The 27,465-nt window shown below is 39.1% G+C and overlaps 1 protein-coding gene across 11 annotated transcripts in view; it reads right to left on the reverse strand.

Moving 5' to 3' along the window:
• The window catches only part of CHD2 (chromodomain helicase DNA binding protein 2), a 127,605-nt gene that overhangs the window by 24,531 nt on the left and 75,609 nt on the right, over positions 1 to 27,465 (reverse strand). For 10 of the 11 annotated variants that reach the window (XR_007137034.1, XR_007137033.1, XM_047796059.1 and 7 more), the window contains 14 exons: positions 27,163 to 27,312; positions 26,081 to 26,229; positions 23,882 to 23,978; positions 23,228 to 23,320; positions 19,790 to 19,960; positions 18,706 to 18,881; positions 13,749 to 13,790; positions 13,027 to 13,166; positions 8,296 to 8,434; positions 7,950 to 8,100; positions 6,692 to 6,814; positions 5,390 to 5,518; positions 3,835 to 3,975; positions 1,110 to 1,244 (listed from right to left, as the gene is read on the reverse strand). Coding sequence is in view for 9 of the 11 variants with exons in the window: in XM_047796059.1 (XP_047652015.1) it covers positions 1,110 to 1,244; positions 3,835 to 3,975; positions 5,390 to 5,518; positions 6,692 to 6,814; positions 7,950 to 8,100; positions 8,296 to 8,434; positions 13,027 to 13,166; positions 13,749 to 13,790; positions 18,706 to 18,881; positions 19,790 to 19,960; positions 23,228 to 23,320; positions 23,882 to 23,978; positions 26,081 to 26,229; positions 27,163 to 27,312 (1,836 nt within the window). In the remaining 2 variants the exon portion in view is untranslated. The remainder of the gene's footprint in view (positions 1 to 1,109; positions 1,245 to 3,834; positions 3,976 to 5,389; positions 5,519 to 6,691; positions 6,815 to 7,949; positions 8,101 to 8,295; positions 8,435 to 13,026; positions 13,167 to 13,748; positions 13,791 to 18,705; positions 18,882 to 19,789; positions 19,961 to 23,227; positions 23,321 to 23,881; positions 23,979 to 26,080; positions 26,230 to 27,162; positions 27,313 to 27,465) is intronic. The other variant, XM_047796058.1, reaches the window with a different exon arrangement.

Consider the following 27,465-nt stretch of genomic DNA (forward strand, 5'->3'; position numbering starts at 1 on the left):
ACGACCTAACAGGATGAAGTCAAAATTCTATGCTTTGCTGCCCCAGAGCAGGAACACCTTGAGATTTGGAAGAAGGTCTGTTTTCTCTTTGAAACTAAATTAACTGTTCAAATGAACTGTGATGTATGGAAGTTTGGGGAGGAAGAGATCACAGGAGAGGTCCAGAAGGGAAGCGAGTGCCGCACAATGAAACATACACGTGCAGCTCTGAAAAGGGGCCACGGGCCCTGAGGATGCACCTGCCTGTTTCCATCCCAGCACAACCTGGTCCATGACCGCTGCCCTCACCTTCCCCATCTCCTAAGGGGAGACGGACCACAGCCAGGCCATGTCTTAACACCCAGCACCACAACATGGAAGCATGGAGAAGAGGCCATGCTCACCCCAGCAGCCAGGACCCCAGCTTCATCTCACGCCAAGCTGCCCCCGTGCTCTCAGCACTCCAGCCATGGCAGCCCCCTGCAACTCCTCAGTGCACCACCCTCGGTCCTGCCACACGGCCTCTGGGTGGGCTCGGGCCTTGCCTCGGTGTGTTCTTCCCTCCTCTCTTCTGTTGCCTTTCCCACTTCCTTCAGAACCCAACTCGAAGATCTCTCTTTAATTAAACAAGCCTTCCTGATACCCCTGCCTGGTCAAATCCCTTTCTTGGCATCTGGTCTTTCTCCCCTGTTGGCCATCACAGGAGCACAAACACAATTTGTGTGATTATCTACCTGTCCTGCTCAAACAAAGTCTAAGATGCTGGAAAGAGCTATTATTTCAGCACTGTAATTCAAGGGGCTGATACCGAGCAAGTACTCAATCAATCCAGCCCAGTGAACACGCATGTCTTCCAAACGCCTCGAAGGGCTCCTGCAGCCTTTCTGACCAGGAGCAAGAGACAGGAAATACTTTTCTTAAAATTCTTTCTCACTAGAGGTAGAGTGAGAAAATCTCATCCTACCAGCACATCCCAGAGCACGAGGTCTTTAGATATTAGAAGCAATCTGTTTCCAAAGCAATGTTCTAATGCTTAGACGACTGAGATTGTGTGGCAGGAACTATGAAAGGCGGAGCCCTGGCAAGCACTGTGGCTGTAGACCCCAGTGTCCCTCAATTTCAGGACTTACTATGCTGAATGTCTCCTGGTCCAGATCATCATCCTCATCCTCTCCAATGGGGACAGGTTCACTTCCTGCTGTGATGTGGACAGGACCCTGAGATCGCTTTGATTTACTTGAAGATTTGGCATCACCACCTTTAGGCTTTTAAAAAAGAGTTACAAGGAGTCACTGACATTCCTGTCTTACAATTTGAACTTCTTACCTATGTCACATCATTACAGTGGGTACACAGGATGGCCTCCGTTATTTATTTATTTATTTTTTAAAGGTAAAATAAAGTCTCCTGAGATACAATGAAGCCAAAACTATTGAATTAACAGCTTAATCATACATCTTTTCTACTTTCATCTCTAAACTTATAATGACTTATTTTAGGTTTCTCAATGCTAGTTTGGCTTAAATAAATAAAATGTACAAAAATGTCATCAAGAGGTTAAGATTGTAAACTGGCAGAGCTCTCACAGAATAGCATGTAGCAACTTTTATTAACAGCTTATAAATGAACATACACTTTGATTCTGGAAACTGTATTAACTAAAAAACTGTAAGTGATTGAAATTTACATGAATCCCATGGATAAAGTTCATTTAACCAAGTAAGAGTAGAGAAGGATGAAGATACAGATACATATAGATAGGTATATAAAAAATAACTATGTATGAACATTTAAAAACATAAAATGGCACTACACTTTGCTTATGATTACATACTATGTAGCAATGGTATAAAAAACATGGATAGGAAGGTTTCACACCAACTTCAGTGTTATGAAGGAGAAAAGAGGGAAGAAGAGTGATGAAATTGGGAGAAGTAACAGAGGGGAGCTTCAACTAAGGGGAGTCTTAGTAATGAGTGCATGGAGCACCAAATACAGCAGCCAAAAGAAAGCCACATGAAGTAAACACGAAAAATGTTAACAAAAGTTGTAATATCTAGGCAATGTATACATGGATGTAGTTAAAATTGTTCTTTGTGCTTTTATTTTTTCGATATTTCACCTTAAAAAAAAGAGTGTCTTTCTGTGGAAGTGCAAAGAAAGGTATCTACCACAGTACAGTTTATAACATTAGAAATTTGAATGAAGAGTTCCCGCCATGGCTCAGTGGAAATGAATCTGACTAGTATCCATGAGGACACAGGTTTGATCCCTGGCCTTGCTCGGTGGGTTAAGGATCCAGTGTGGCCATGAGCTGTGGTGTAGATTGCAGACACAGCTAGAATCTGGGGTTGCTGTGGCTATGGCCTAGGCCGGCAGCTACAGCTCCGCTTTTGCCTCTAGCCTGGGAACCTCTGTATGCCGCAGGTACAGCCTGAAATAAAGAAAGAAAGAAGGAAAGAAAGAAAGAAATGTGAATACAATTTAAATATGGGAGACTTAAATTGCTTCCAAAATGTTTATTTCCAAAATTTGTATTTATACACATGGGAAGCTGTTCATGATATATTGCTAAGTGGGGATAAAAGGCTACCTAATCTGGTCTGATTTTTATTTTGTATTTGTACTTACACACATAATAAAAATGTTCCAAAGGTGCTCATCAAGAAATCTAGTTCCTGGAGTTCCTGTTGTGGCTCGGCAGAAATGAATCTGAGAAATGAGGACGCAGGTTTAATCCCTGGCCTCAATGAGTGGGTTAGGATCCAGCATTGCTCCTGAGCTGTGAAGTAGGTTGCAGATGCAGCTCGAATCTGGCATTGCTGTGGCTGTGTTGTAGTGAACTGTTAGTTCAGTTCCCTTGTGGCACAGAGGGTTAAGGATCTGGCATCATCACTGCAGCAGCTTGCGTTGCTCCTGTGGCACAGGTTCGATCCCTGGCCTGGGAACTTCCACATGTCGTGGGCGTGGCCAAAAAAAAGAAAGAAAGAAAAAATCAGTTAAGAGTTATTATAACTGGTTGGTGGAATTAAAGCAATTATTTGTTTGTGTGTTTTAACTATGATTAAAGATTAACTGCAAAACAACTTTGTTAGAAGTTCCCGTAGTGGCTCAGTGGTTAATGCATCCAACTAGGAACCATGAGGTTGCAGGTTTGATCCCTGGCCTCACTCAGTGAGTTAAGGATCCGGTGTTGCCATGAGCTGTGGTGTAGGTCGAAGATGTGGCTTGGATGCCGCATTGCTGTGGCTCTGGCGTAGGCCGGCGGCTACAGCTCCGATTAGACCCCTAGCCTGGGAACCTCCATATGCCACTGGTGCGGCCCTAGAAAAGACAAAAACAAAAACAAAAACCAACTTTGCCAAAAGTCAGCAAGATGCAACACTACCAGAATTCTATGGTTTGGAATGAACTTCTTAAAACCCCAATGTGCGGATGATAGAACAGTAGGGCTTTTCACCCATTGCTACTCCAAAAGCTTAACTGTTCATAGAATTTGGTTTGAATCCTAAACCTTCCACATATTCAGATTCATCTGTGAACTGTGCTCTTTTACCCTGAGTCAGAAAACATGCATCAAGTAGTCACCTGTCCTATGCCATTCAAACAACCCCTCTGAAATGTGTAATAAAAGAGCAAGTAAAGGCTTCTGTATTACAAAACATCCCAAACTCATACATTCTCCTCTCTCTGCAGGAGAGGTGCAGGCATTGCCCGACAGTCCCATCCTTTCTTCTGGGATACACTCATAAAAAGACAGTTATTTCAGGGCTCTCAAACCCCATTCTATTTCTAAATCCTAGAAGGGAATTTCAAAGGGTGCGGGCACCTCAGTAAGTAGAATGACACACATACCTTTTCTTTCTTATCTTTTGACTTCTTCCTTTCCTTGTCCCCTTCCTTGTCTTTCCTAGAACTCATCTGTTTCTCCTTGTTCTCCTTGTTCTCTTTCTTCTTCTGTTTCTTTTTCATCGGACTCTTTTCTAAGCCATCATCCTAGAAAACAAACAAGGCTATGAGTTTTTGCCACAACCCTTAACTTTCCTCATTTGCTTTCTGGAGAAAAAAGCACTGCCCCAATGGTTCATGACTACATCCACAGAATCTTGTTTTCAAGCAAATAGCCTTAAAGCTACCTACTTAAACTGAAGCCTGCAGAGGCAGATGCTCTTTGCTTAAATCTCTTTACTTCTCATAGCAACCCTTCAACAGAGGCATTACCATTCCCATTTCACAGATGGAAAAAACTGAGGACCAAAGAGATTATATACTTGCCTGGCAGTAATTGGTGAGGTTGCTAGTATATGAATTCATGCACTCTTGACTCAAATCCATGCTAGTTGTTGTACCCACTGCTGATCCTCCTGGAACTAATCTCAAAGTGCAACTGCACTTGAAGAGCAATAAGTTGTTGCTCACTGAAACAACACACTGAATGCTACCAATTTACTTTTCACTTTGCTTAGACCACAGTTTACAAACTGACAAGCCTTGGGCCAAAGTGAATCCACATACGAGTTTTGTTTGGTCCAACAATGAAATGAACTGCATAACAGCTGCTCCTACACATTAGGCATGAGCACCCTAGTTAGCCACAGTCTCCACCACTCCCTATAACTCCCAACAATGAGCGTGGATATCAACTGCCCTTTATCTTTTTTTTTTTTTTTCTTTTTGCGATTTCTTGAGCCGCTCCCATGGCATATGGAGGTTCCCAGACTAGGGGTCCAATAGGAGCTGTAGCCACCGGCCTACGCCAGAGCCATAGCAACGCGGGATCCGAGCCGCGTCTGCAACCTACACCACAGCTCCCATGGCAACGCCCGATCGTTAACCCACTGAGCAAGGGCAGGGACCGAACCCGCAACCTCATGGTTCCTAGTCGGATTCGTTAACCACTGCGCCACGACGGGAACTCCCCCTTTATCATTAAAATTTGCATGGTTCCCTTCATTTGTTTGCATTATCTATAGATTTTTAATTGCTGTTTTAAATGAGCAACTATATTTTCTCTCTCATAGGTTAAGCAGGGACGTATTTTTTCCTTTTTTTTTCTTTTTTTTAGGGCCACACCCAAGGCATACAGAGGTTCCCAGGCTAGGGGTCAAATCAGAGCTACAGCTGGCAGCCTATGCCACAGCCACAGCAATGCAGGATCCAAGCACCATCTGCGACCTACATCACAGCTCACGCAATGTCGGATCCTTAACCCACTGATAGAGGCCAGGGATAGAACCCACGTCCTCATGGATACTAGTCGGGTTCGTTAACCACTGAGCCATGATGGGAACTCCTCTCTTTTCATTTTATCTACTCTGGCATGTAAACCAAATACATTTCAAATGGCTTTATATCAGTTGGTACAGTAAAGTAGTTTAAAAGAAAATCTCCACTGATGCCCAGCCCATACCTTTACTTCTCCCTCTTCTGATGGATTATCTGAGTGTCGAGGAGATGAAAACTCAATCCCATGCTCATCTTTCAGCCTGGGTGCTTTGTTTTCCTTCTTTACTCGAGGCTTCCGCTTCTTTAATTTGGCCTGAAAGGGAAAGAAAATGGTAATAAAACTACAAATCAAGTCCCTCAAAACTTGACCAAATAACATTATGATTCTTTGGAAGAGTAGCAGCCATTTAATTCAAACAAGAAAACTCAGAGGAAATTCAAAGAAGTGCAACCAATTTTACCTGAAGGAGTAAAAAAGAAAAGGAAGCTACAAGCTTTATACACATCCTGCACCGCACAAAAACACTGACTGATTGAGTCTATTTTTTTTTTTGGAATTCAATTTAAAGATAATATTCAAAGAAGGGAAAACACTTTATGTACAAAGAGATAAATAAAGATAATATGTAAAAGACAATAATAGAAACTTTAAAAAACCTAGAAGCATGCTATATCTAAAAGTAGAGAAAAAGTACTTATCTACTCAATCAAATATGACTTAATCAAGTATAATCATGATCTAATCTGTCTCTCCAGGACCTAAGTTATAGAATATCCTCAACATATTATTTGGAGAATTATAATTACTTATGATACTACTACATGAATAAGGCCAAAGTACAGGATTAGGATTTTTTCCCCCAAATTTGCTTTGTTTATGATACAAAGGAATTAATTAATACAAACGGCATAGCTCTAAGAGCACTTTTAAGGAACACTCACACACAAAGGCTGCTAGTACCGGCTGTGATTTATAGCATCTCCTAACTGTGATTCTCATTTTTCTAGTTCTGAACTAAAAGGAAAAGGTGGAGTAATAAAAGAAGTTAAAGCTCCAGTGAGCCCATTAGCAACTTGGTTCATGTTTTTCACTGAGCAAGTAAGGCAATGTAACTGAAAACCAGTACCTGCCTTAACTGGGACCCAGAATTACAAAATAGCTGTGTCAACTCTAATAGCAGGCAAACCCAGTGATATTCACATAGTAAGTAACAAAAACTAGGTTCCAAAATTAAGGAACCAGCATAAAGAAACAGCAACAATGTGTCTGGACCAAGGGCAGGGGGAGAGCTGAGAACTACTCTGAGGCAATATTTGAGGAGAATGGGTTTGTAAGGAAGTTGCCAAGATGTTTAGGTCAATTATTAAATGAACATTTCTATTAATTTCTAGCAACAGCTAGCAAGGAGAAGGTACTGTGCGGCACCCAGCGAGGGCATCTCCCCCCTACCTCACCTTGCAGGGCTGGAGCCTCAGCTGCACTCACCTCTTCCCCGCCTGTCACGGCCCCCTCCTTCTCCAGACTCTTCCTGAGAAGCTTCAGCAAATAGTCCGCTCGGGTCTGCAGCTGCTTTCCCTGGGGCTTTTTGTCTGTCTCCACGGGCAGAATCTTCAACAGGAAAGGAAGAGAAGCACCCGGCATGGCCCACGTCCCGGTTAGTGGATCAGGATAAACAGAGATGACAAACAACTGAGCAGTCCTTTCCCTCCCCAACCACCCGAAATACAGACAAAAAGCCTCAGATCCTATCTCATGTCCATGGCTCCCAGTCACTGCAAATCCCTTATGAGCCGTTCTCGTTTTACAAAATGGGATGGAGAAATCCAGCTCTCCCACTGGCTCCTACCTGTGCTGTTAACAGGGTAGAACAACTCAGGTAGGAGGGGCTTGTTGGCTTCATCTGCTAGAGCATCCCAGCCGTCGTGGATTTCCTCCTTCCAGGAGCAGGGAATCCCTGGAGCTAGGTTAAAGCTTTGTTTTAGATTGAAAATGCTTCTTAGAGCATTGCCGGAGAGCAATGAGCTATGCCAGGACACAGCTGGACCTCTCAGGCCAGACTGGATTTGGTCTCAGTGCTTATGGCAGGGTGCTGTCACCCTCTTAGAACATCGCACCTGGGATGAGCATGGTTTGACGTGCCAGGAAAAGCCCTGCCAGGAGCACAACGTGGAGCACATCCTACTCAAATTTGAGCCAGTCAGCTTTCCCTGCTTACAGCTCTGAGCACGGCCTTACTACTCGGTAGCCTGATGTGCAATGGATAGGGTGGGAGGCTCGATTTTGTGGGAGAAGTACAGCTAGTGTTTAATTCCATTACAAAAAATACCAAGGTGCGGCTCATTCTTTTTTCATGTGTAGAACCGCTTTATGGTTGTTTCAAATACACTTTTAAAGACAGTGCCAACAACTAAGGCTGGAGAATGCTTTTATTATTAATAGTCTTACCCTGGTATTTGTTGCAATGAGATCTGACCTATAATAAAAATCAGAATTTTTAGATCTCTCTTATAAACTCCCCAGAATTACACCTGGCTATCATCTTCATCTCTAATAAAAACTGTCACAGTCCACTAAAGACGACAAGCTTTCCAAGGATAAAAAAAATCCCAGAAATTCACTATTGCACTAATTTCCGATTTGATTCCCCACCCCACAGAAAATAGTTAAAAATAAGTAATCAATATAAAAATAGTGATTCCATAATAAATCTTCTATAAATCTCCAACATCACAGAATTACTTACTTTGTCAGTTAACTTTAGCTCTGGATCCGTTTTAATTAGCTCCCAGTTTCCATAGCCATGTTCATAAATTCCCAGCAACAGGCGAGAATCATCCTCCACTCCCCACTCCACATCGAAATGTGCAGCTTTGACACGACAGGTTAAGCAGTACCTGAAAAGATTTCAACAGAAGGAGGAGATCAGAAGAGGGGCCTTTCTCATTTGGAAACAAACACAAATGAACACAAAGCATTCTGATATGTTGGAGAAAAGACTTTGAAAATACTATGTGACTACACATAACAGTGAACTTTAAAGCTTTTTCTAACAGCACAACCACCCATGCATGGGCACACATTATACTCACTTTTTTTTTTCTTCAGGGTCTACAGGGATAGATTTATGCAGCATCTCAAACTCCTCTTCATGCTGGATAATAGATTTCACATTAACCTGAACCCCAGATATCTTGATTGTTGGGCCTCTCTTTTTCCCTGGTCCTTTCCCTAAAGAATACCAATTACACATTCATTAAGTGAGAATTTGCTGAGGTTTCATAGAAAACATATGTCGACAAATCCTGAACTCGTAGTCCCTCAATCTACATCTCTGGCTGTTAATTTGAAGATATAATCAGTAAGGCAAAGAACTTTCCCAATTAATGTTTGTAAAATAATCTCTAAACAATTTAGTTTTTTCATATTTAGAATTATTAATCTACTAAGTGTTTATAACTGTATTTTAATCTTCCTGTTGGTTTTATACTTTTGCTCTAAAATTAATAAAATTAAAGAAAGATGATTTTAAAGGAGTAATATTAATGCTTAAATTTTTTCTTTTGTTACTCTATCCCATCAACAGTTTTTAAAAGTGGTTTAGAAGATGATCTTCTCTACTAAAAAAGTATGAGATCAAGTTAATACCCAACACATTTGAAATGATGAACAGAAGCAGCCATGGAAATGCTACTACCCTAGCCCTAATTTCAAATTAATATAATCCTAAAAGTAAAAACAAAGCAGTCAGCTTTAACCAAAGAGTCCAAGTTGAAATCCATGAGATAATGACACCTGCCTGGGAGAGAAAAGATGGCTCAAAACTTAAGAAAAGGTTTCTATTTTTTTAACATTCAAGTCAATGAAATGGCACACAATTATAAGTAATTATTTAAGTATTCTTATATAATCCACTAGAATTTCACTTGCAAATGTTATTCCCAGCAATACTGATGGGAGCTGGAACTGAATGTGGTAAAATGGGAATGGCACCGTCTCTGAAGATCAGAAATCTAGGATTTATTCCCAGATCTGCACAAACTACCTCCTGCCTCTTTTCCCCCTCACTTCTAGTTATTAACCTCTCTGGATCTCAGTTTCCTTATCTGTAAAATAAAAAGATAGCAATAGAAAAATGGGCAAAGGATAAAGAAACAATTCCTAGAAAAATACATACAGTTCCTAAACAGGTGAAAAATACTCAACCTCATTTATAATAAGAGAAATGCAAATTAAATATATACACACAGCATTTTTAACTTATCAGGTGGGGAAAATTTTAAAATATTCTGTTGGTGAGATTAGGAGGAAGCAGACACTGTCATTCAATGCTGGTGGAAGGATATGGCTCAAACACCATATACATAAAAGATTATTTACCAAAACATTGTAAAGCAAAAGATTGGAAAACTAAATGTCCATTAACAGGACACTAATATTGTAAGCAGATTATGCAGCTCTTCAAAAAAAAATAATAATCAGGCAGTGGGGAAAAGATCAACCATCTTTAATGAATGGTGTTGGGATATATATTAGCCATATGGAATAAACAACCCACAAATCCAAAAAACCTGGATACACCAGGAAAAACTCCAAGTGGATCAGCGATATAAAAGTAAATGAAATCACACAGGTAAAATGGGGGGGAATCACAATGACTTCCTTTATAGCCTTAGAGTAGGAAAAAAAAATGTTTTTTAGTCCATTACAAGATACTAAATACAGTTCCCTGAGCTATACAGTAAAAGCCTGTTGTTTATCTATTTTATATATGGTAGTGTGCACCTGTTACTCTCATATTCCCAATTTATGCCTCTCCCTACTCTTCCCTTTTGTTAACTATAAGTTTTCCCCGTCTGTGAGTTTGTTTCTCATTTATAAAAAAATGTTTTTAACTGATCAAAATCCAAACAGCGTAAAAGATTGATAATTTTGACTATACAGATTTTTTTAAGTTTTCTGCATGAACTATCATAAGCAGAGTCAAAACAAATGACTAGAGGAGATCAATGGCAACTTTTATCAGAAAAAAAGATCTGAAAAATTAAGGCCAACAGCTCAATAGAAAATGGGCACAATTTATGCATAAACAGTTTACAAGTAGCCTTTAGAAAAGACATACAACCTTTCTTATTAAAAGAAAAATGAGATATCATTTCTCACCTATCAGTTTAGCAAATATCCAAATGTTTGACAATATATTCTATTTGTGAGGCTTATAAGCAATACCCATTGTTGGAGGCAAAGTAAATGGTACCAGATTTATGGAGAATTTGGTAGTATCTAACCAAATTACATACACATTTCTCCCAGGACTCAGCAATCTCACTTCTAGAAATCTAACCCAAGGATATGCTGGCAGAGATATGAAACAGCATATTCAATCGACTATTCATTGTGGCTTCATTTATAAGGGCAAATAACTGAAAATAACCCAAATATTCACTACTAGGGAACAATAAAGTACGGATTAATATCTGCATGGTGGAAAACTGTGCAATTATAAAAGGAAGGAGGCATGTGAGAGAATAAGTAGGTAAAGAATACACAGTATGTTATCTTCTGTATAGTAAGGAAATACACACACACACACACACACACACACACACTTACACTTTAATTTTTAAAAAGAAACCAATGGAAAAATCAACCCCAAACTAGTAGAAATGGTTACCTACAAAGGGAGGAAGAGAACAGCACTGGGAGATACGGATGAAGGAAAGATTCTCCAAGTGTTCTCTGTTTTATTGTTCTGACTTTATGCCATGCAAATGTTTTACATAATTTAAAAAACAAAGTTTCATCAAAACGGGAAAAGTAATACACAAAATCTGAAAAGACATAAAAACAAAAGGTGCTCAACTACGTATTAAATTGGTGGCATAACCAGAGGATTAAAATACAGTATTTTGACTATAGACTGCTGATCAGATGTATTTTGAGGACAAAAAGAATTGCAAAGAAATTAAACTTTGCATTGAGAAGTCTTACTGTTAAGAGTAACATTGGTTTTTAACACTTGGAAATGCGTAAAATGTTTAAGACAAATACATGATTATGTTAACATTTTCAGTAACAAAAATTTTTCGGCTTAGGAGATACCAATAATCTTACATTTGAATTGGAAATGTCAATGCAGACTCAGAATACTAGTTTATAGGAAAGACAGGGGTATGAGAACTAGTTAAGCAATGCCAGGAGGAAGCAATGCGCCAGATTCAGAATGTGAACATACACAGAAAAGAGGCATATGGGAGGGAGGAGTCTGTTGTAAGGCAACATCTTCAAATACGCTGCGAGGTGGACTACGAATGGAACAGGACAGTGTGCACGCTACACCACCAATATGTGAAAATATTATCTGTTCATTTTCTGAACATACATATTTTTATATCTCCAGAAAAAGATAAGAAACAGGGGTACTTGTTTTTCATTTCTGAGCCATGTGAATACAGTACTTATTCAAAGTAATTACAATAACAAATGGGATAAAGTTAAGGTTCATTTTTGGATGTATCCTTTTGGTGCTATAAAAACACATATTTGGATCATTATCCAAACCACTCAAGTTATTTAAGTTTCTTTTATGAAAAAAATGTATCTAATGGTAAAGATGGTAAATTTAATGTTATGTGTTTTTTTTTCCGCAATAAAAAAATTGAAAAAAATTTTTTAAAAAATGGTTACTATATTCAAGTAAAATTCTATTTTTTTTTAGTAATAACCCTAAGAAGAAAATTTCAAAGCACAGATACTTCTTTGGTTAATGAAACAGCTAACTCTGCAAACCAGAATCGATGACAAGCACTTTAGGTGTATGGAGTTATTCAAATAAGCACCCAAGCCCTTTGAGGTAGGTACTATTACTTCATTTGCAAATGAGACCTTTGAGAGGCTACCCCTTGTCTCAGGCCTTACAGCTAAGAAATGGTAGAACCAAGATTCCAGGTAAACTGGCTGACTCCATGTCCTGAATACTTAGCCACAGCTGACAGAGCCTCCTGTTAGTAACCTCTAACTCAGTGAAGGGTGACAAAAAAACATGATAGCCACTTGGGTCATTGCTCTGGCACAGGTTCAATCCCTGACCCAGAACTTCTACATGCTGGGGGTGTGGCCAAAAAAAGAGTGACAAAACAATGGGGCAATGGCACAGATAAATCACAGTCCAGTGAACTGGAATGACAACACCCTCATCTCTCTGTTTGAGGTTCAACTATAACAATGTCCTTTAACAATAAGGACTCCAGCTCTCTCCTGACAGCTCCTGCTTTTAGAGAACAGGCAAAAGCACCTTCTGGTATATAAGCAAAAACACACTACAGTAGGTCAAATCCAATTACAACAAATTCCAGTGCCAAGAAAGTAAACGTTCGCAATACTTATCTACTATTTTACTTATTGTAATTCTATAAATCCTTTATCACAGCAAAACAATACAGGTATGTATATCCAAGATAATACTGATGTTTGTGGTATGTAATATCCTCCCTACAAAAAACAAATGCGTCCACTCAGCTTTACCCACTCTGGTCTTTACATCATTCAAACCAATTTAAACTTCCTATAGTGACATTAAAAGAAAACATTCTTCTTGTTCATCACTTTGCACCTTCTACAAATCAATTTTATGAGTAAATCTCTGGGATCTTACAACTGAGCTCACATAAAGTCAGGTGAGAATATACATCTCAAAAAAGTACGGATCAATGGAGTACAAGTGCTCTTCTAAAAAAAAAAAAAAATAGCCCTCTAGCAGCAGAGATCCCAACCCCCGAGTGCCAGGTCCTAGAGAATCATGAAGTAGAGACTGGGTGACTCACCCTCGCTGGCATTTTCTTTCAGCTGCTCTTCATATTCCTGCATTGCTGACACACAGCTGTTGTGAATCAACTCCCCCAGGCGCTTCAGATCTGCCACAGACTTATCTACCAGCTCAGCATCACGTGCTATGCACTCCAGCCTGAGGAAGGACAAACACGGGGACATGTCAAGGCCCTGCGCCCACTTTCCTGATGTCACGTGAGCTGCCACTAGGTTTCACATAAGGCTGCTCCAGCAAAGACACTTTTCTCTACATTCCTTAATTGATCATTCCGAGGCTCCAACAAGAACCCTCCAACGGTGACTAAGGACTAACTTACTTTCCATCCTAAAGAATCCGACTTGGAATAGTCCACAAAACAGTCATTTTAAAAAACAGAAAGAAAGGTTTTGTGTTATTAACTTTACTAAAAGGCAGTCCCATAATGCTAGCAGATAAAGTGCCTGAAAGCTACCTGCACTAGTTTGCTTCTTTGTGCTCACTTTCCTTTCTCTAGCCTACTTTCATTCACTGTCATGTTCCTAGAAGCAAAGTACAGTTTCATCTACATTATATCTTGTTGATCTCCAAGTCATCTGGAGCATTTGAGTACGTTAATGTCTAAAAATCAGACTGTCAAAAAGTGCCACACCTTAAAGGAAAAGCAGAACCATAAAAAGAAACTGCTACATAATAAGTGAAAAAGAGGTGGATAAGGAGCTATTATATTACCGGGCTTACCGTTCAAGAGGGAGACCAAACTTCTTATATGCCTTGATGAACCTAAGAACAGGATCAATAAGTCACATTAAAAAACAGACTTTAGCTATGTTAATGAAAACATATTCTGTGATGAAATACACATGAATGGTCAAAAGGGCTCAATCCCTGCTACTGCCTTCAACAAATGAATCATGAATGCCTTTGAAAATGGCCAACTTAAAATAATGAGTGCTAAAAATCTATTCAAACTAAAGAGCAACTTTATTCTCAGTGACTGGTCATGAAACTGCTTTGGGACATAACTGAGGATGACGACTTAAATATCATTGTTTTAGTGAGGTCCCTGGTGGCCTAGTGGTTAAGGATTCAGTGTTGTCACTGCTGTGGCTTGGGTTTGAGCCCTGGCCTAGGAATTTCCGCATGCCATGGGCACAGCCAAAAAAAAAAAAAAAAGTATGGAAAAAATTATTATTTTTAGAAGGTACAAGTTTTTGGAGTTCAATATGTAATAAATGATTTAAAAACCACAGCTCTTGTGATAAAATCCAGTATAAGTTAACTGAGCTATTTAGTCCACTACTATTACTTTCAACTCCATACTACAATATTTTTCCATTATTTTCTAGCCAATGATACAACTCTAAGATTGTTAGAACTGTCTCAAATACTTTTTGGAATAAGGCAGAGTAAAATAATACATGATTTTAAACTTATTAGGCAAAACTATTTTGGAAACTCTGCTGACTCCTTCTGCCCAACCTTTTCTCCAACCAAAAATCTAATCTATCCTTCCACAAGTCTCTAGCCTAAACCATGCTAAATGCCAGTCCATGTGTAATCCTCTCCCCTCCCTACAGCTAACCACCAACACTCTCACTAAAAAGCAAGATGTCACAATATATCAAAGGCATCACTGCAACATGCCAAATTACTAAAATAATCTCATTAGGTGACAGTGAAAGGAGAGATACAATGGGGGAAAGAAATAAAAAGAGAGGGCATAGCAATTAAAGAAAATGAGAATGAATACAACAAAAGCTAAGAAATAATATTAAAGGAACAGCATGGACACAAGAATTAGGAAAGTATTAAACGTGAAATCAAACCTGAGGATTATTCCTCAACTCCACATATCTTCTTCTTGCTAGATACTGAAATATTTTACATCTGAAATGTCATTTGGAATTCATTTCAAAATAATACTGAGACAGTGAAACACTACTGGAATGGTTGGGTAAGGACCTCTGAAAATCTGCTCCTCTATAAAAGCAACAAGAACACTGGCAAAAACTGTCAAAATCAACTTTGTTGGAACTCTGGAAATTAACCAAAGGCAGCCAACTTATGAACGTTTCTTCAAGAAAACGGCTGAATCTTAGTATGAACAGCTGGCATTTTATTATTATTATTATTATTATTATTATTATAGTTGATTTACACTGTTCTGTCAATTTCTGCTGTACAGCAAAATGGCACAGTCCTATATCTATCCACATTCTCTTTCTCATATTATCTTTCAGCATGTTCCATCACAAGTAACTGGACATAGTTCCCTGTGCTATACAGCAGTCTCTGGCATTTTAACTTGCTCTATTTCCTTGCCCTCTCCACAGCATCCTGACTGCCTTGAAAACTATGTCTTCCCAATTACAGCAGCTGTACAAAGCAGCAACACAGCAGCCACTATAGAGGGCAGAGTAGGTTTGAGCTCCCTAAAACTCTTTCCCCAGGGAACAGTGCTATTCAACCTGACCAACAGCATCAGCCTGACCAACTCCATTCTCAGGCTTGTCTTCATTTGACCTGACTCTATATGAAGAACACTGTCCATAGATTATTGGTCAAAAAACAATTAGAGGCAAAGGTTTAACATCAGCGCTGCCTGAAGTAGCATTGTAAGTCAGGGGTATGAACAGGCTGACTAAAAATTGAAACGGGAAAATTGAGGGGAGAAGATGCCCACAGGGGTCTTTGAAAAGCTGAGGCATATTTCTGGGGGTCCAGAAGTCTACACATATGCAGGGCTATGTGCATGCACAGAGAAGACTCAAAGAGCTGTTATTTCTCACCTCTGGCTGGCCTTGAGGCTCTGTCTACACAAAGAGGAACTGAAGGATAAGGCAGAGTTGTAACTGCCTATCAGAGCATTGAAAATATGCTCCAACACACACAAGGAGCACTTCAGCAAAGGCTGGTAGACTTACTGGTTGGTAGATTTAAGGCATTTAAAGAAGACTGTCCAATCACTGGCTGACCACTAAGCTAAGTGAGCAGAGACTTCAAATAACAGATTTCACAGAACTAGTCCAGTAAAGTTACTAAATAAGCAAACAGCCACAATAACAAACAACAAAAACTCTGGCTGGTAGAGGGAACCTGATTTCTTGACTTGCTGCGTCATTTTACTTAAGATGTCCAGTTTTCAAAAAAAAATTACAGGACCCATAAAGAAATGAGAAAGTATGGCCCATATACAGAGAATGATAGCAGTTTTCAACAGAAACAGTCCCTGAGTTAGTCCAGAAGCTAGACTTATTAGATGAAGATTTTAATCAGCTATTATAAACATTCAAGAACTAAAGAAATCCATGTCTGAGGAATTAAAAGAAAATTTGAGAATGATATATTACCAAATGGAGAATGTTAACAGACAGAAATTGATATAAAGGAGCCAAATATATAAATTCTAGAGTTGAAAAGTGCAATAACTAAGATAAAACATTACTAGAGAGGCTCAGGAGTAGATGTGACCTGACAGAAGAAAAAATTAGTGAAAAGATAGGTCAACTGAGATAATACAATACGAGAAAAAGAAAAACAATAAAGACTATTCTTCAATAACAAAGGAGAAATTAAGACATTCCCAGATAAATAAAAATACAGAATTTGTTGCTGGCAAACCTGCCCTAAAAGAAATATTAAAGAGAGTACTTTGGGGAGAAATGAAAAGACAATAAACAATAATTCAAATCCACATGAAGAAGTCAAGAGCCTTAGGAAGGATACCTAAGTAAGTAGATAAAAAGACAGTATATTTGTACATCTGTCAGTAATTTTTTTCTTCTGTATGATTTTAAATATCAACCACATAAAGCAATAATTATAAAACTATGTTGATGGACTTACAAAGTGTAAAGATGCAATCCGTGTGACAATAACACCACAAAGGAGGGGGAGTAATGTACCCATACTGGAGTTAAGTTTTAGAATACCATTGAAATTTAGTTGATATTTATCCAAACTAAATTGTTTTAAGTTAAAATATTAATTTTAACCTCCAGGGCAACCACCAAGAAAGTAACTCTTTAAAACATAGTAAAAGGAGGAGTTCCCATCATGGCTCAGTGGTTAACAAATCCAACTAGGAACCATAAGGTGGCAGGTTCAATACCTGGCCTTGCTCAGTGGGTTAAGGATCCAGCCTTGCCGTGAGCTGTGGTGTAGGCTGCAGATGCGGCTCAGATCTGGCGTGGCTGTGGCTGTGGCACTGGCCAGCAGCTCCAGCTATTAGACCCCTAGCCTGGGAACCTCCATATGCCGAGAGTGCGGCCCTAGAAAAGACCCCCCCCCCCAAAAAAAGTAAAAGGAATAGCAAGAGATTTAAAACGGTAAACTTGAAAATATCTATAATCCAAAAGAAAGCAGTAATAGGGAATAAAGGAACAAAAAGAACAGAAGACATATAAAAATTCTATCTCATCAGTAACTGCATTAAATGTTAATGGATTAAAGACATCAATCAAAAGGAAGCTTGATAGAATGGATTTTTAAAAATCATATAACTATACACTATCTATAAGAGTTGCAAGCTAGATTCATAGGCAAATAGATTGAAATAAAAAAGGAGGGAAGGAGTCCCTGTCGTGGCGCAGTGGTTAATGAATCTGACTGGGAACCATGAGGTTGAAGGTTCGATCCCTGGCCTTGCTCAGTGGGTTAAGGATCCGGCATTGCCGTGAGCTGTGGTGTAGGTTGCAGACGCAGCTTGGGTCCCAAGTTGCTGTGGCCATGGCATAGGCCAGCAGCTGTAACTCCAATTAGACCCCTAGCCAGGGAACCTCCATATGCCATGGGTGCGGCTCTAGAAAATGCAAAAAAAAAAAAAAAAAAGAAGGGAAAAGGAGTTCCCTTCATGACTTAGTGGTTAACGAATCTGACTAGGAACCATAAGGTTGCAGGTTCAACCCCTAGCCTCGCTCAGTGGGTTAAGGATCCGGCATTGCCATGAGCTGTGGTGCAGGTCATAGACATGGCTCAGATCCTGTGTCACTATGGCTGTGGCATAGGCCAGCAGCTAAAGTTCTGATTCAGCCCCTAGCCCAGAAACTTCCATATGCCACAGGTGCAGCCATAAAAGCAAAAATAAATAACTAAATAAAAATTAAAAAAAACATGGCAACTAGGAAAAAAATTGGTTTGGAACCAACCATTTTAGATTTTTCTAGAGGGCAGAGGAGTGTGAATCAGACAGCAACAAATGTGTAATAAGTACTGACATAGAAAGATATCTAAAACTGATTGTAAGTGAAAAGCAAGTTTCAGGACAATAAACCACCACTAACATTGATGGAAAGTGGACTGGGATTTATTTTTTTATATTTATACTATTTCTTTTATATACATAAATACATACATATCTGTATTTATGTATATATTTGTTCATATTCTTCAATAGAAAAAAAAAAGTTTCAGTCCAAGTTTACCTCCAAAAGTCTCTTTCCTCTTGGCTGGACTTTCTTTGTGAAATGTTCAGAACAATCAGAGAATAATAAGTAAAATGAAATGAGCAACAAAAAGAAAGCTCAACTGAAGAAAATCATGGAGAAGAAGGACTCATCCTTGAGCCTTAAGGCATGACTCAGACTCTCCTGCCTTCCTTGCCCTTCTGGTCATCAAATGTCAGGTATCCAATCAACCTGAGGCTTAGAGCATGTCCTTCCAAATGAGGTAGAGGGAGAGCAGAGGTCCTACTAACCTCCGGATCTCAGCGTCTGTGAATCCCTCCACGAGGTCCTTCCGCACACTTCGGGGGCGCCCTCTGCGCTTGGGCTTCTTGTCATCATCAGACTCATCCGTCTCACTCTCAGAGGCAGAGGATCTCTGGGCCTGCCTCTTAGACTCAGTATCAGAATCACTGTCATTTGTCTGAGCCTGAAAATGCAGAATCACACTGCAGCAAAGTGCCAGGTCTAAGAGGTCTAAGGACTAAGACCAGCCCAACTTAACTTCATAACACTCAATGTAAAAGCAAGTCAATTTTCCTTTAAGAAAGAAGGAGGCAGATGGCATGTGATGAAAGAAGACCTATTTGGGATATTCACACTGCCAGAGACATACCCTAATGTAATTTAAGTAAATCGGGGAAAAAAATATTTGGATTGCAGGTTCATGTCTACTTCCTGGGCAAACTGCTTTACCCTGTGCCTTTTCCATTTGTAAAATGGGGATAATAGCACCTACAATACAGGGCTTTCATACAAATTAAATGAGTCAGCAAGTGTAAAAGCACTGACACACATTGAGGTAGTGCTCAAGGAAAGCTATTTTAGCTTACACTGATTTACTACAATCTTGGACAAACCTAAGTTTGTTACCTCCAACAAACTGGGTATTAAAAGTTAGTCTACTTTAGTATTGTTGCAAAAATCAAATGAGATACTGCCTACGATGGTGCTTTGTAAACCTGAAGCACTGTTACATAATCTCTTACTAAGTATTTATACCAAGTGCTATGAACACACTTAAAGGCAAAAAGAGGCTTGACTCTCTGAAGGTCAAAGGCCTTGCCAGTTAGAACCAAACTGTTAGAATTACTAGTTTCTGATTGCAAAGGCAAAATGTAAACTTCAGTCAAACTCAAATCCTGTTCGCCCATCTCACAGAAAAGGCAATATGCAAAGATCAAACATCTCACAAGTATGCCCATGAGGCCCATGCGTTTTTCCATTTCCCTCTGCTCAGTTTCCTCAAACTCTGCCCTGAAACCCTCGACATCAGGACAACAAGATAAGGCAAAGAAAATAAGAAGCACTTTCATATCTTTCATCTCACTTCATCACCTTTTTAGTGGAACTCCGAATTCGAGGCAACATATAAATTTCCTCCAGCTCCTTCTGCCGCTCTTCCTCCTCTACTTTTTTCCTTTGCTCCTCCGGAATGATCTCATCCCAGTCCTTGTGAGGACGCTCTTCTAGCTCCTCCTCGTCCTCCATCGTGGCAAAGTTGGCAACCTTGAAACAAAAGGACAATCCACTGTCTGACAGACATCTCTCCATTTCCCAAACACCAGCTCATGCAGTGTTCCTCATTTAAGATGCTATGAATGATAACAGGACTCCTATGACACTGCATAATCAAATAATCAATTTTATATTCATTTCTCCCTTATCCCCCCCAAATCTACTTGCCAAATCCTAAAGTTCATCAGAAATTTTACTGAAAAATGAGGAAAGATATAAAAGATACCAATTGGCTTATAAGTTTTATTGAAAGATTTGTTAAATCATATACATTTTCTAATATGCTTTATATATATTCAAATTATAAAATGCTATCAATAAAAATCCATATAAACTTACAGTTGTATAAATTATAAATTGCTACTGAATAGAACTCATGTGAAACAATGCATAACTCAAACCAGTAGCTATTGCCTACCAACTGGCTACCTTATTCATTTTTATACAAGTATAGAGGCTAAAGGTAATCATTTCACATGCTCAAAACGGCACTTTAGTCTTAGGAATGGAAACAAGAACATAAAATGCAACAAAAACAAACAAAAAAAAACTTGGAAGAATATTCCATTACTTCCTATCAAATATTTAATATCTAATGTCTACTTATATTGCAGTAATGTGTATCCCAGAAAGAAAACCATCTAGATGCACCCATTTCAAAGCCTTAGACTATGGCTACAGAGAAACTACCAGCTCTGACCAGCTCTGAGCAGTGGTGGGCAGGCCCCGGCCTGGGCTCCACCTTCTTTTTCTTTTTTCCCAGCTAGCCTTTATGACTATAATGAAGCTACCAAGAGCTTTAGGAGGTTCCAGCACTCAGAATCACTTAGTGATGACAGTGAGGTCAGATTTTTATAACTTTCAGCCAAAATTAACTCTAACTTCCAACATGAATATTCTGATCTTGACAATCAAGATTTTTTAAATTCCACAAGAAGTATAATTTGAGATTTAAAATTTAACATTTTTCTATTTTATAAAATGAATCATCTGACCAGCCTCTCAAGTTAAGCACTGTTTGTAACTGCTTAATTAATTTATTTTTTTTGGCCATACCCACAGCACGCAGAAAGAAGTTCCAGGACAGGGATCAAACCCGGGCCACAACAGCAACCTGAGCCACTGAAGTGACAATGCCAGATCCTTAACCTACTAAGCCACCAGGGAATTCCTGCAATTACTTTAAAGCTGACTTTTTAAATGATATAAATTGATACAAATACCAATATTACATATATGTTAGTGGTTAATGCAGTTGAAATTTAACTTTTCCAAGAGTGGTGTAGTGGTTAAAGGCCAGACTCTGCAGGCCAGACCCCCTGCCTAGGAAGTAATCTTAACTCCACATATGTGTGACTTGAGGAAATCTACTCAGCCTCTTTACACCTTGGTTTCCTCATCTATAAACGAAGATAATATTTACTTTAACATAAGATTATTGTAAAAAACTGAGAGTTAATATATATAAAGCACTTAAAATAGTGCTTCAAGTATAGTAAGAATTATACAAGGATTGGTTATTATTACTTTAAAAAATGATAACCGTAAATAACTCAAAAAATGTTTGCTGTGTTTCCAACGTGTTAAATTAGCATAACCCCAAAAAAGGATTATCAGGAAAAATCAGTCAATTTAATTCAGCATTAAGCACTCCAAAAAGAGACAGGCCCTAAGGTAAAAGATTCCTACTTAAGTGACCTGACCAGGCTGAAAGTTCATGGCCAAAAGGCCTTTAGAAAGGCAAGTGTCTCCAGCACTAAGACTTCTGACCAACCTATATAACATGCAGAAATTTTTAGAACTAAATAATCATATAATATTCTGACAAGGATACCACCATGAAGATTACCCCTGTTTAAGCAGGGAGCAACAGTCATAAAAGTAAAATCCAGTTGAAACACTATTAATTTACCTACATCTTCTGCATCCTCAGACACATTAACTCTGATCTCAAAGCTCTGTGATCTACTCAACTCTTTCCTTTTCCTTCCACTGAGACGACAACTCCCTTCAGCCAACCCTGGGCTTCATCACAAAATACTGCTTCCTTCTATATACCACTTCTTCAATCCTGGTGGGTCTACCACACATCCAGATCTCCCCTGCTTCTCTAATGTGCATGGAACCAATTCATGCCAAATCCATTCAACCACATTCTCACCTGAATCTGGGAAACCTCTGCCACTGTGACTCTCCTATCTCCCACCTTGGGATCACCAACGGATCCAATTTCTCTGACCTCAAGAATGGCTGGAGAAAGTCATATGATCCTCCTGACTGGCTCCAATGCAAAGCCCTGTCTTCTAAATTCAACTCTACTCCCTATTGAGTTCCTTCAGGCAACTCCTCACCCCTGCACAGGGCTATCCCCAATCTTTTCCACTTCTCAGCAAACACCTCATTTATTTTACAGGCAATTAAGGTCATCAACTGGAAATGCTACATCTTCTCTCCCCTACTGTTCCCTAAAGCATACTTGCCTTTTTCTTTCAAAGGCCAGCTCTTCTATCTGTGCTTTTGATTATATCCCTTTCAGTCTTCTCATGGGCAAAGTGCCATCAAATTTTCCTTCTCTCCTTAGAGCCTTTAAATTGTCCCTATTCTCAGGTTCTTTCCCTCAACCTAGAAACACAGAAACACCCTCAAAAAAAAAAAAAAAATCTTACCTTGCTTGACCCTTTTGACCCTTCTATCCTCATAAATTACTTTCACCATACTCCTCACTAAGCTGTTTAATAATATCTATTACTCAATGCTGCCACCTCCTAAATCATCTGGTACCTAGCTTCTGCATTTAGTCCTGATCTCATTTAATTTTCGCTTCTATCAAACACCACTAATGACCCTGTAGTTTCCCTTTAAAAAATCCCACCAAGTCATCTAAAGCTTCCCCATTGCCACCTTCTATTTTCACATCTTTGACTTCTTTTTGCTATAATTCTATTAATGTCTCTTCCACAACCCCTCCACACCACCTAGTTCCTCACCTATCCCACTGGCTCTTATCACTGACATCATTTCCTCTACCCACTGACTCTGGGCAGGATGGATCACTTCAGTGGTTATCCTCATGGAGAGGCCTGTAGAAGCTATACTCACAACATACTTGGAACTCTAAGAGAATAACATTAAGGATATGAGACAAACTTAGGTAAAAGGAAAAGCAGAGCGCCTGAAACCTAGAAAGTACCGAAAGCAGTAGTTATTACTGGTTAATGAATCAATGCTAAGGACTTTCTCTGACAATGATTTTCATACCTTAAATTGTGACAGAAGCTCATCTGTTGCACTTGTTGAGACTTCATTCTCTCTGGTTTCAGCCAAGCGCAAAATTTCATCTATGTCCATTTCCTAAAACAAAAGCAACACAACCATGGTAAAAAGGAAACAGTGGTTAAGATTTAGCGAAATCTAGGGGTCAAATCAGAGCTACAGCTGCCAGCATACACCACATCCACAGCAATGTGGGATCCAAGCCGCGTTGGTGACCTACACCACGGCTCACACCAATGCCTGATCCTTAACTCACTGAGTAAGGCCAGGGACTGAACCTGAATCCTCATGGATACTAGTCAGGATCGTTACCACTGAGCCACAATGGAAACATACCCGTTTTATTTTATGCTCTCAGTTTTATATCATTTATATCTAATGTTGCTTACAAATGATAAGCTGAAATTTTAGAGCTTACAAAAAATAAAAGAGACCAAAGACAAAATCCTCAAGTGCTTTTCTCATTCTTTCCTATTCACTTTAGGAAGAGCTGTAAGCTCCATAAGAAAAAAAGAGAAACTATATCCTTTAAATAATTACTATTTCTTTATAAAAGCCTCAGACTCAGAATCTGCTTTCAGAAAAAAAAAAATCTATAGATGATACTTATCGAGAAATTTTTTCCTTACTGTTAATTACCTGAGGCTCTGATTCCTCCCCTTCAAGTTCTTTGAAGAGATCTTCTGCTCCAAATTTCAAAATAGCTGTCAGCTCTTCTTTATTAAAAGGATTTGAACTGTAGAAGGAAAATGCGGTTGTAAACTCTCAGGAATGTCAAGTAACCTCTTTGGAGTTCTAAACATCTATTCTTTGTAAAGAGGTCAAATTACTGGTGAAAATATAAATTCTGACACAAAGATCTCACAAATTTTTTTTTTTTTTAATTCACAGGATGAGTCTGTGGTGGTAAACCCAACTTAAGATCAGGAAATCAATTACTTTCCTGTTCAACTATGACACAGCTAAGCAAGAAAGATAATTAGCAACATGAGAGAAGGGAGGTCCTCTCTTCATCTTTTGACTCAAAGTTATCATTTACAAGAATTTTTAAACTCATCCCTGGTCCAAGATAAAAGAATAAGCTTTTTCCATCTAGGTTCCTCTTTAATGGAAAATCATTATCTAAAAATGTTCTATTTAGGAAGGGCTCAGTTGATTCCACCTGTGACACAAGTTGTATGACTGCCAGAAAGGAGACTCAGCAATTTGGTCAAAACGTAAATTCTCTAAGAGAAATAATTATGCTCCCAAATAAAGCCAATTGAATCAGGAACAAGACAAGGATGCCCGCTCTCACCACTTTTATTCAACACAGTATTGGAAGTCCTAGCCACAGCAATCAAACAAACAAAAAAAAAGGGTATCCAAATTGCAAGAGAAGAGGTAAAACTGTCACTGTATGCAGATGACATGATACTACATATAGAAAACCCTAAAGACTCAACCCAAAAACTACTCGAACTGATCAACAAATTCAGCAAAGTAGCAGGATATAAGATTAACATTCAGAAATCAGTCGAATTTGTGTATACTAACAATGAAGTATTAGAAAAGGAATACAGGGAGTTCCCGTCGTGGCTCAGTGGTTAATGAATCCGACTAGGAACCATGAGGTTGCAGGTTCAATCCCTGGCCTCACTCAGTGGGTTAAGGATCCGGCATTGCCATGAGCTTGTGGTGTAGGTTGCAGACATAGCTCGGATCCTGCGTTGCTGTGGCTCTGGCGTAGGCCAGTGGCTACAGCTCCGATTCAACCCCTACCTGGGAATCTCCATAGGCCCTAGAAAAGGCAAAAAGACCAAAAAAAAAAAGAAGAAGATGTGGTGTGTATATATACACAATGGAATACTACTCAGCCATAAAAAAAGAACAAAATAATGCTATTTGCAGCAACATGGATGGAACTAGAGACTCTCATCCTGAGTGAAGTAAGTCAGAAAGAGAAAGACAAATACCATATGATATCACTTATATCTGGAATCTAATATATGGCACAAATGAACCTTTCCACAGAAAAGAAATTCATGGACTTGGAGAACAGATTTGTGTTTGCCGAGGGGGAGGGAGCAGGAGGGACTGGGAATTTGGGGTTAACAGGTGCAAACTATAGCCTTTGGAATGCATAAGCAATGGGATCCTGCTGTATAGCACTGGGAACTATGTCTGGTCACTTGTGACAGAGCAAAATAATGTGAGAAAAAGAATGTATACATGTATGTGTGACTGGATCACCTTGCTGTGCAACAGAAAATTGACAGAACACTGTAAATCAGCTATAATGGACAAGGCAAAAATCATTATTAAAAAATAAAGTTAATATTTAAAAATAAATAAAAAATAAAGCAAATTGAAACTTAACTACCCTTCTTTTTATACCCTCTGTTTTCAATAGGAAAAATAATCTACACACAAACATTTTTACTAATAGTAAGAAAACAAATGCCAATTCAATCTGGTGCATTCTCCCTGCTAAGAAGTCCAAGGCAACATTGCAGGCATGAAAGCCTAAAGGGGAGCATATGGCTGCCTCTGCTGCTGCTGTGTCATATGTCATTGGCAGAGCCAAGAGCAAAAGGCAAGAGAAAGGGGCACGAAAGAGAGAGAAGGCATACAAGAAGAGGGCTGATAGGTAAGAAGAGGGTTGACAGGCAAAAAGAATAAGAAGAAACAAGGAAACCAAAATAAATTGAAAATGTCATCTTGTATTTTGGCTTGGTCTTTTCCAGGTAATTAATGGACTAAGGTCTACTGCAGAGCATTCTATCAGAAGAATGAATTATACCAAACACTGATGTAAAAATCGAGGCTGCTAATCTTTCCCATCTTTCTGGCACTTACTTGGACCTTCCTGAGTTGTTTTCCAGAACTGTCCGGCCAGTGGTATCCATGCGCTGAATCACCAGATGGTCCAATACCATCTTCTTTTTGGCCCGTTCTATGATCTCTTCTTCCACAGTCCCCTTTGTAACGAGGCGGTAAATATTTACCTGGAGGAAAAGGAAATGTTAGGCTTATGCCTGATCACACAAAAAAAGTTACTTCTGTGGAAAGCCAGGACAGGAAATAAAAATCTGTTCTCTGCTACCATAAATCACTGGAAGAGATAACTCAAGCACATGAAATATTTTTACTATCTGTGCACATGACATTCTTAAATAAAACTGCCTCTAAGGAACTATTACTATAGCCTTGTTCTCATGATAAAAATATTGCTAAAGACAATGCATTTCACTAACATATAGAAAACAAACTAGCAGTTACTGGCAGGGAGAGAGAAGGGGAAAGGGTGGGAGATTTTTTTAAAAAGAAGGTTATTATGGGATTATATGAAATCATGTGAATTAAAATTCTGAAAAGTGTAAAGACTACAAAATTAAAAGTATTTTTCACTCAATTAAATAAAAAGAATAATCTGTTTCACTGAAACTGAATCTTTGGCCATGTATAAATCTTATGAAGTGCCCAACACTAGAGAAGACTTGGAAATTCATCTATGCAGGAAGTTAAGTGTGTACTTTTCCAACATACCACAGAGTTAACATTGGTCATGTATAATAAAAACAGACCATTTTGAACAGTGTTAGAATATTTAACAACTTTTCCATATTAAAAATAGAGGGAAATTTTCAATTCTAAATCTATTCATCATATTATCTTTCTAAGGGTAAGTCTGAAATTTACTGGTGATGTACTTTTCAAACAGCAAAAGAGAATAGCTCCATAATAGGTTTGTCTCAGCCCCAAAGACAGCTTCTCTACACTAGTTAATAAACAGACATCTATCCTTGGGGAAATGAAAGGAAAATGGTGGGGGGGGAGGCATTTTACAAATATCCTAAAAGGCCAGAATACCACCCCTTCACCCCCCCACCCCCGCCTCCTCCCCTCCAAGCCATGTCCAGAGGCCCCTCTCTACTGACCTGCTTCTTCTGACCAATTCTATGGGCTCGGGCTTGTGCCTGCAAGTCGTTCTGGGGGTTCCAGTCAGAGTCAAAGATGACGACTGTGTCCGCTGAAGCCAAATTGATTCCCAGGCCACCAGCCCTTGTCGAGAGCAGGAAACAGAAGTCCTGTACACAATGCAATATACTACTTTATGCAGTGGCCTTCTCAGAAACAGTTTCACAGTCCAATAAGCCCTTATACCTGGAAACCCCTGCAGGTGTGAAGAAAAGTGAGATATGATGGACAAACTTTATGGAGGCTACAAGAATGTCAGGGAC

This window comes from Phacochoerus africanus, chromosome 9, assembly GCF_016906955.1.
Source record: "Phacochoerus africanus isolate WHEZ1 chromosome 9, ROS_Pafr_v1, whole genome shotgun sequence".
Classification (NCBI taxonomy): domain Eukaryota; kingdom Metazoa; phylum Chordata; class Mammalia; order Artiodactyla; family Suidae; genus Phacochoerus; species Phacochoerus africanus.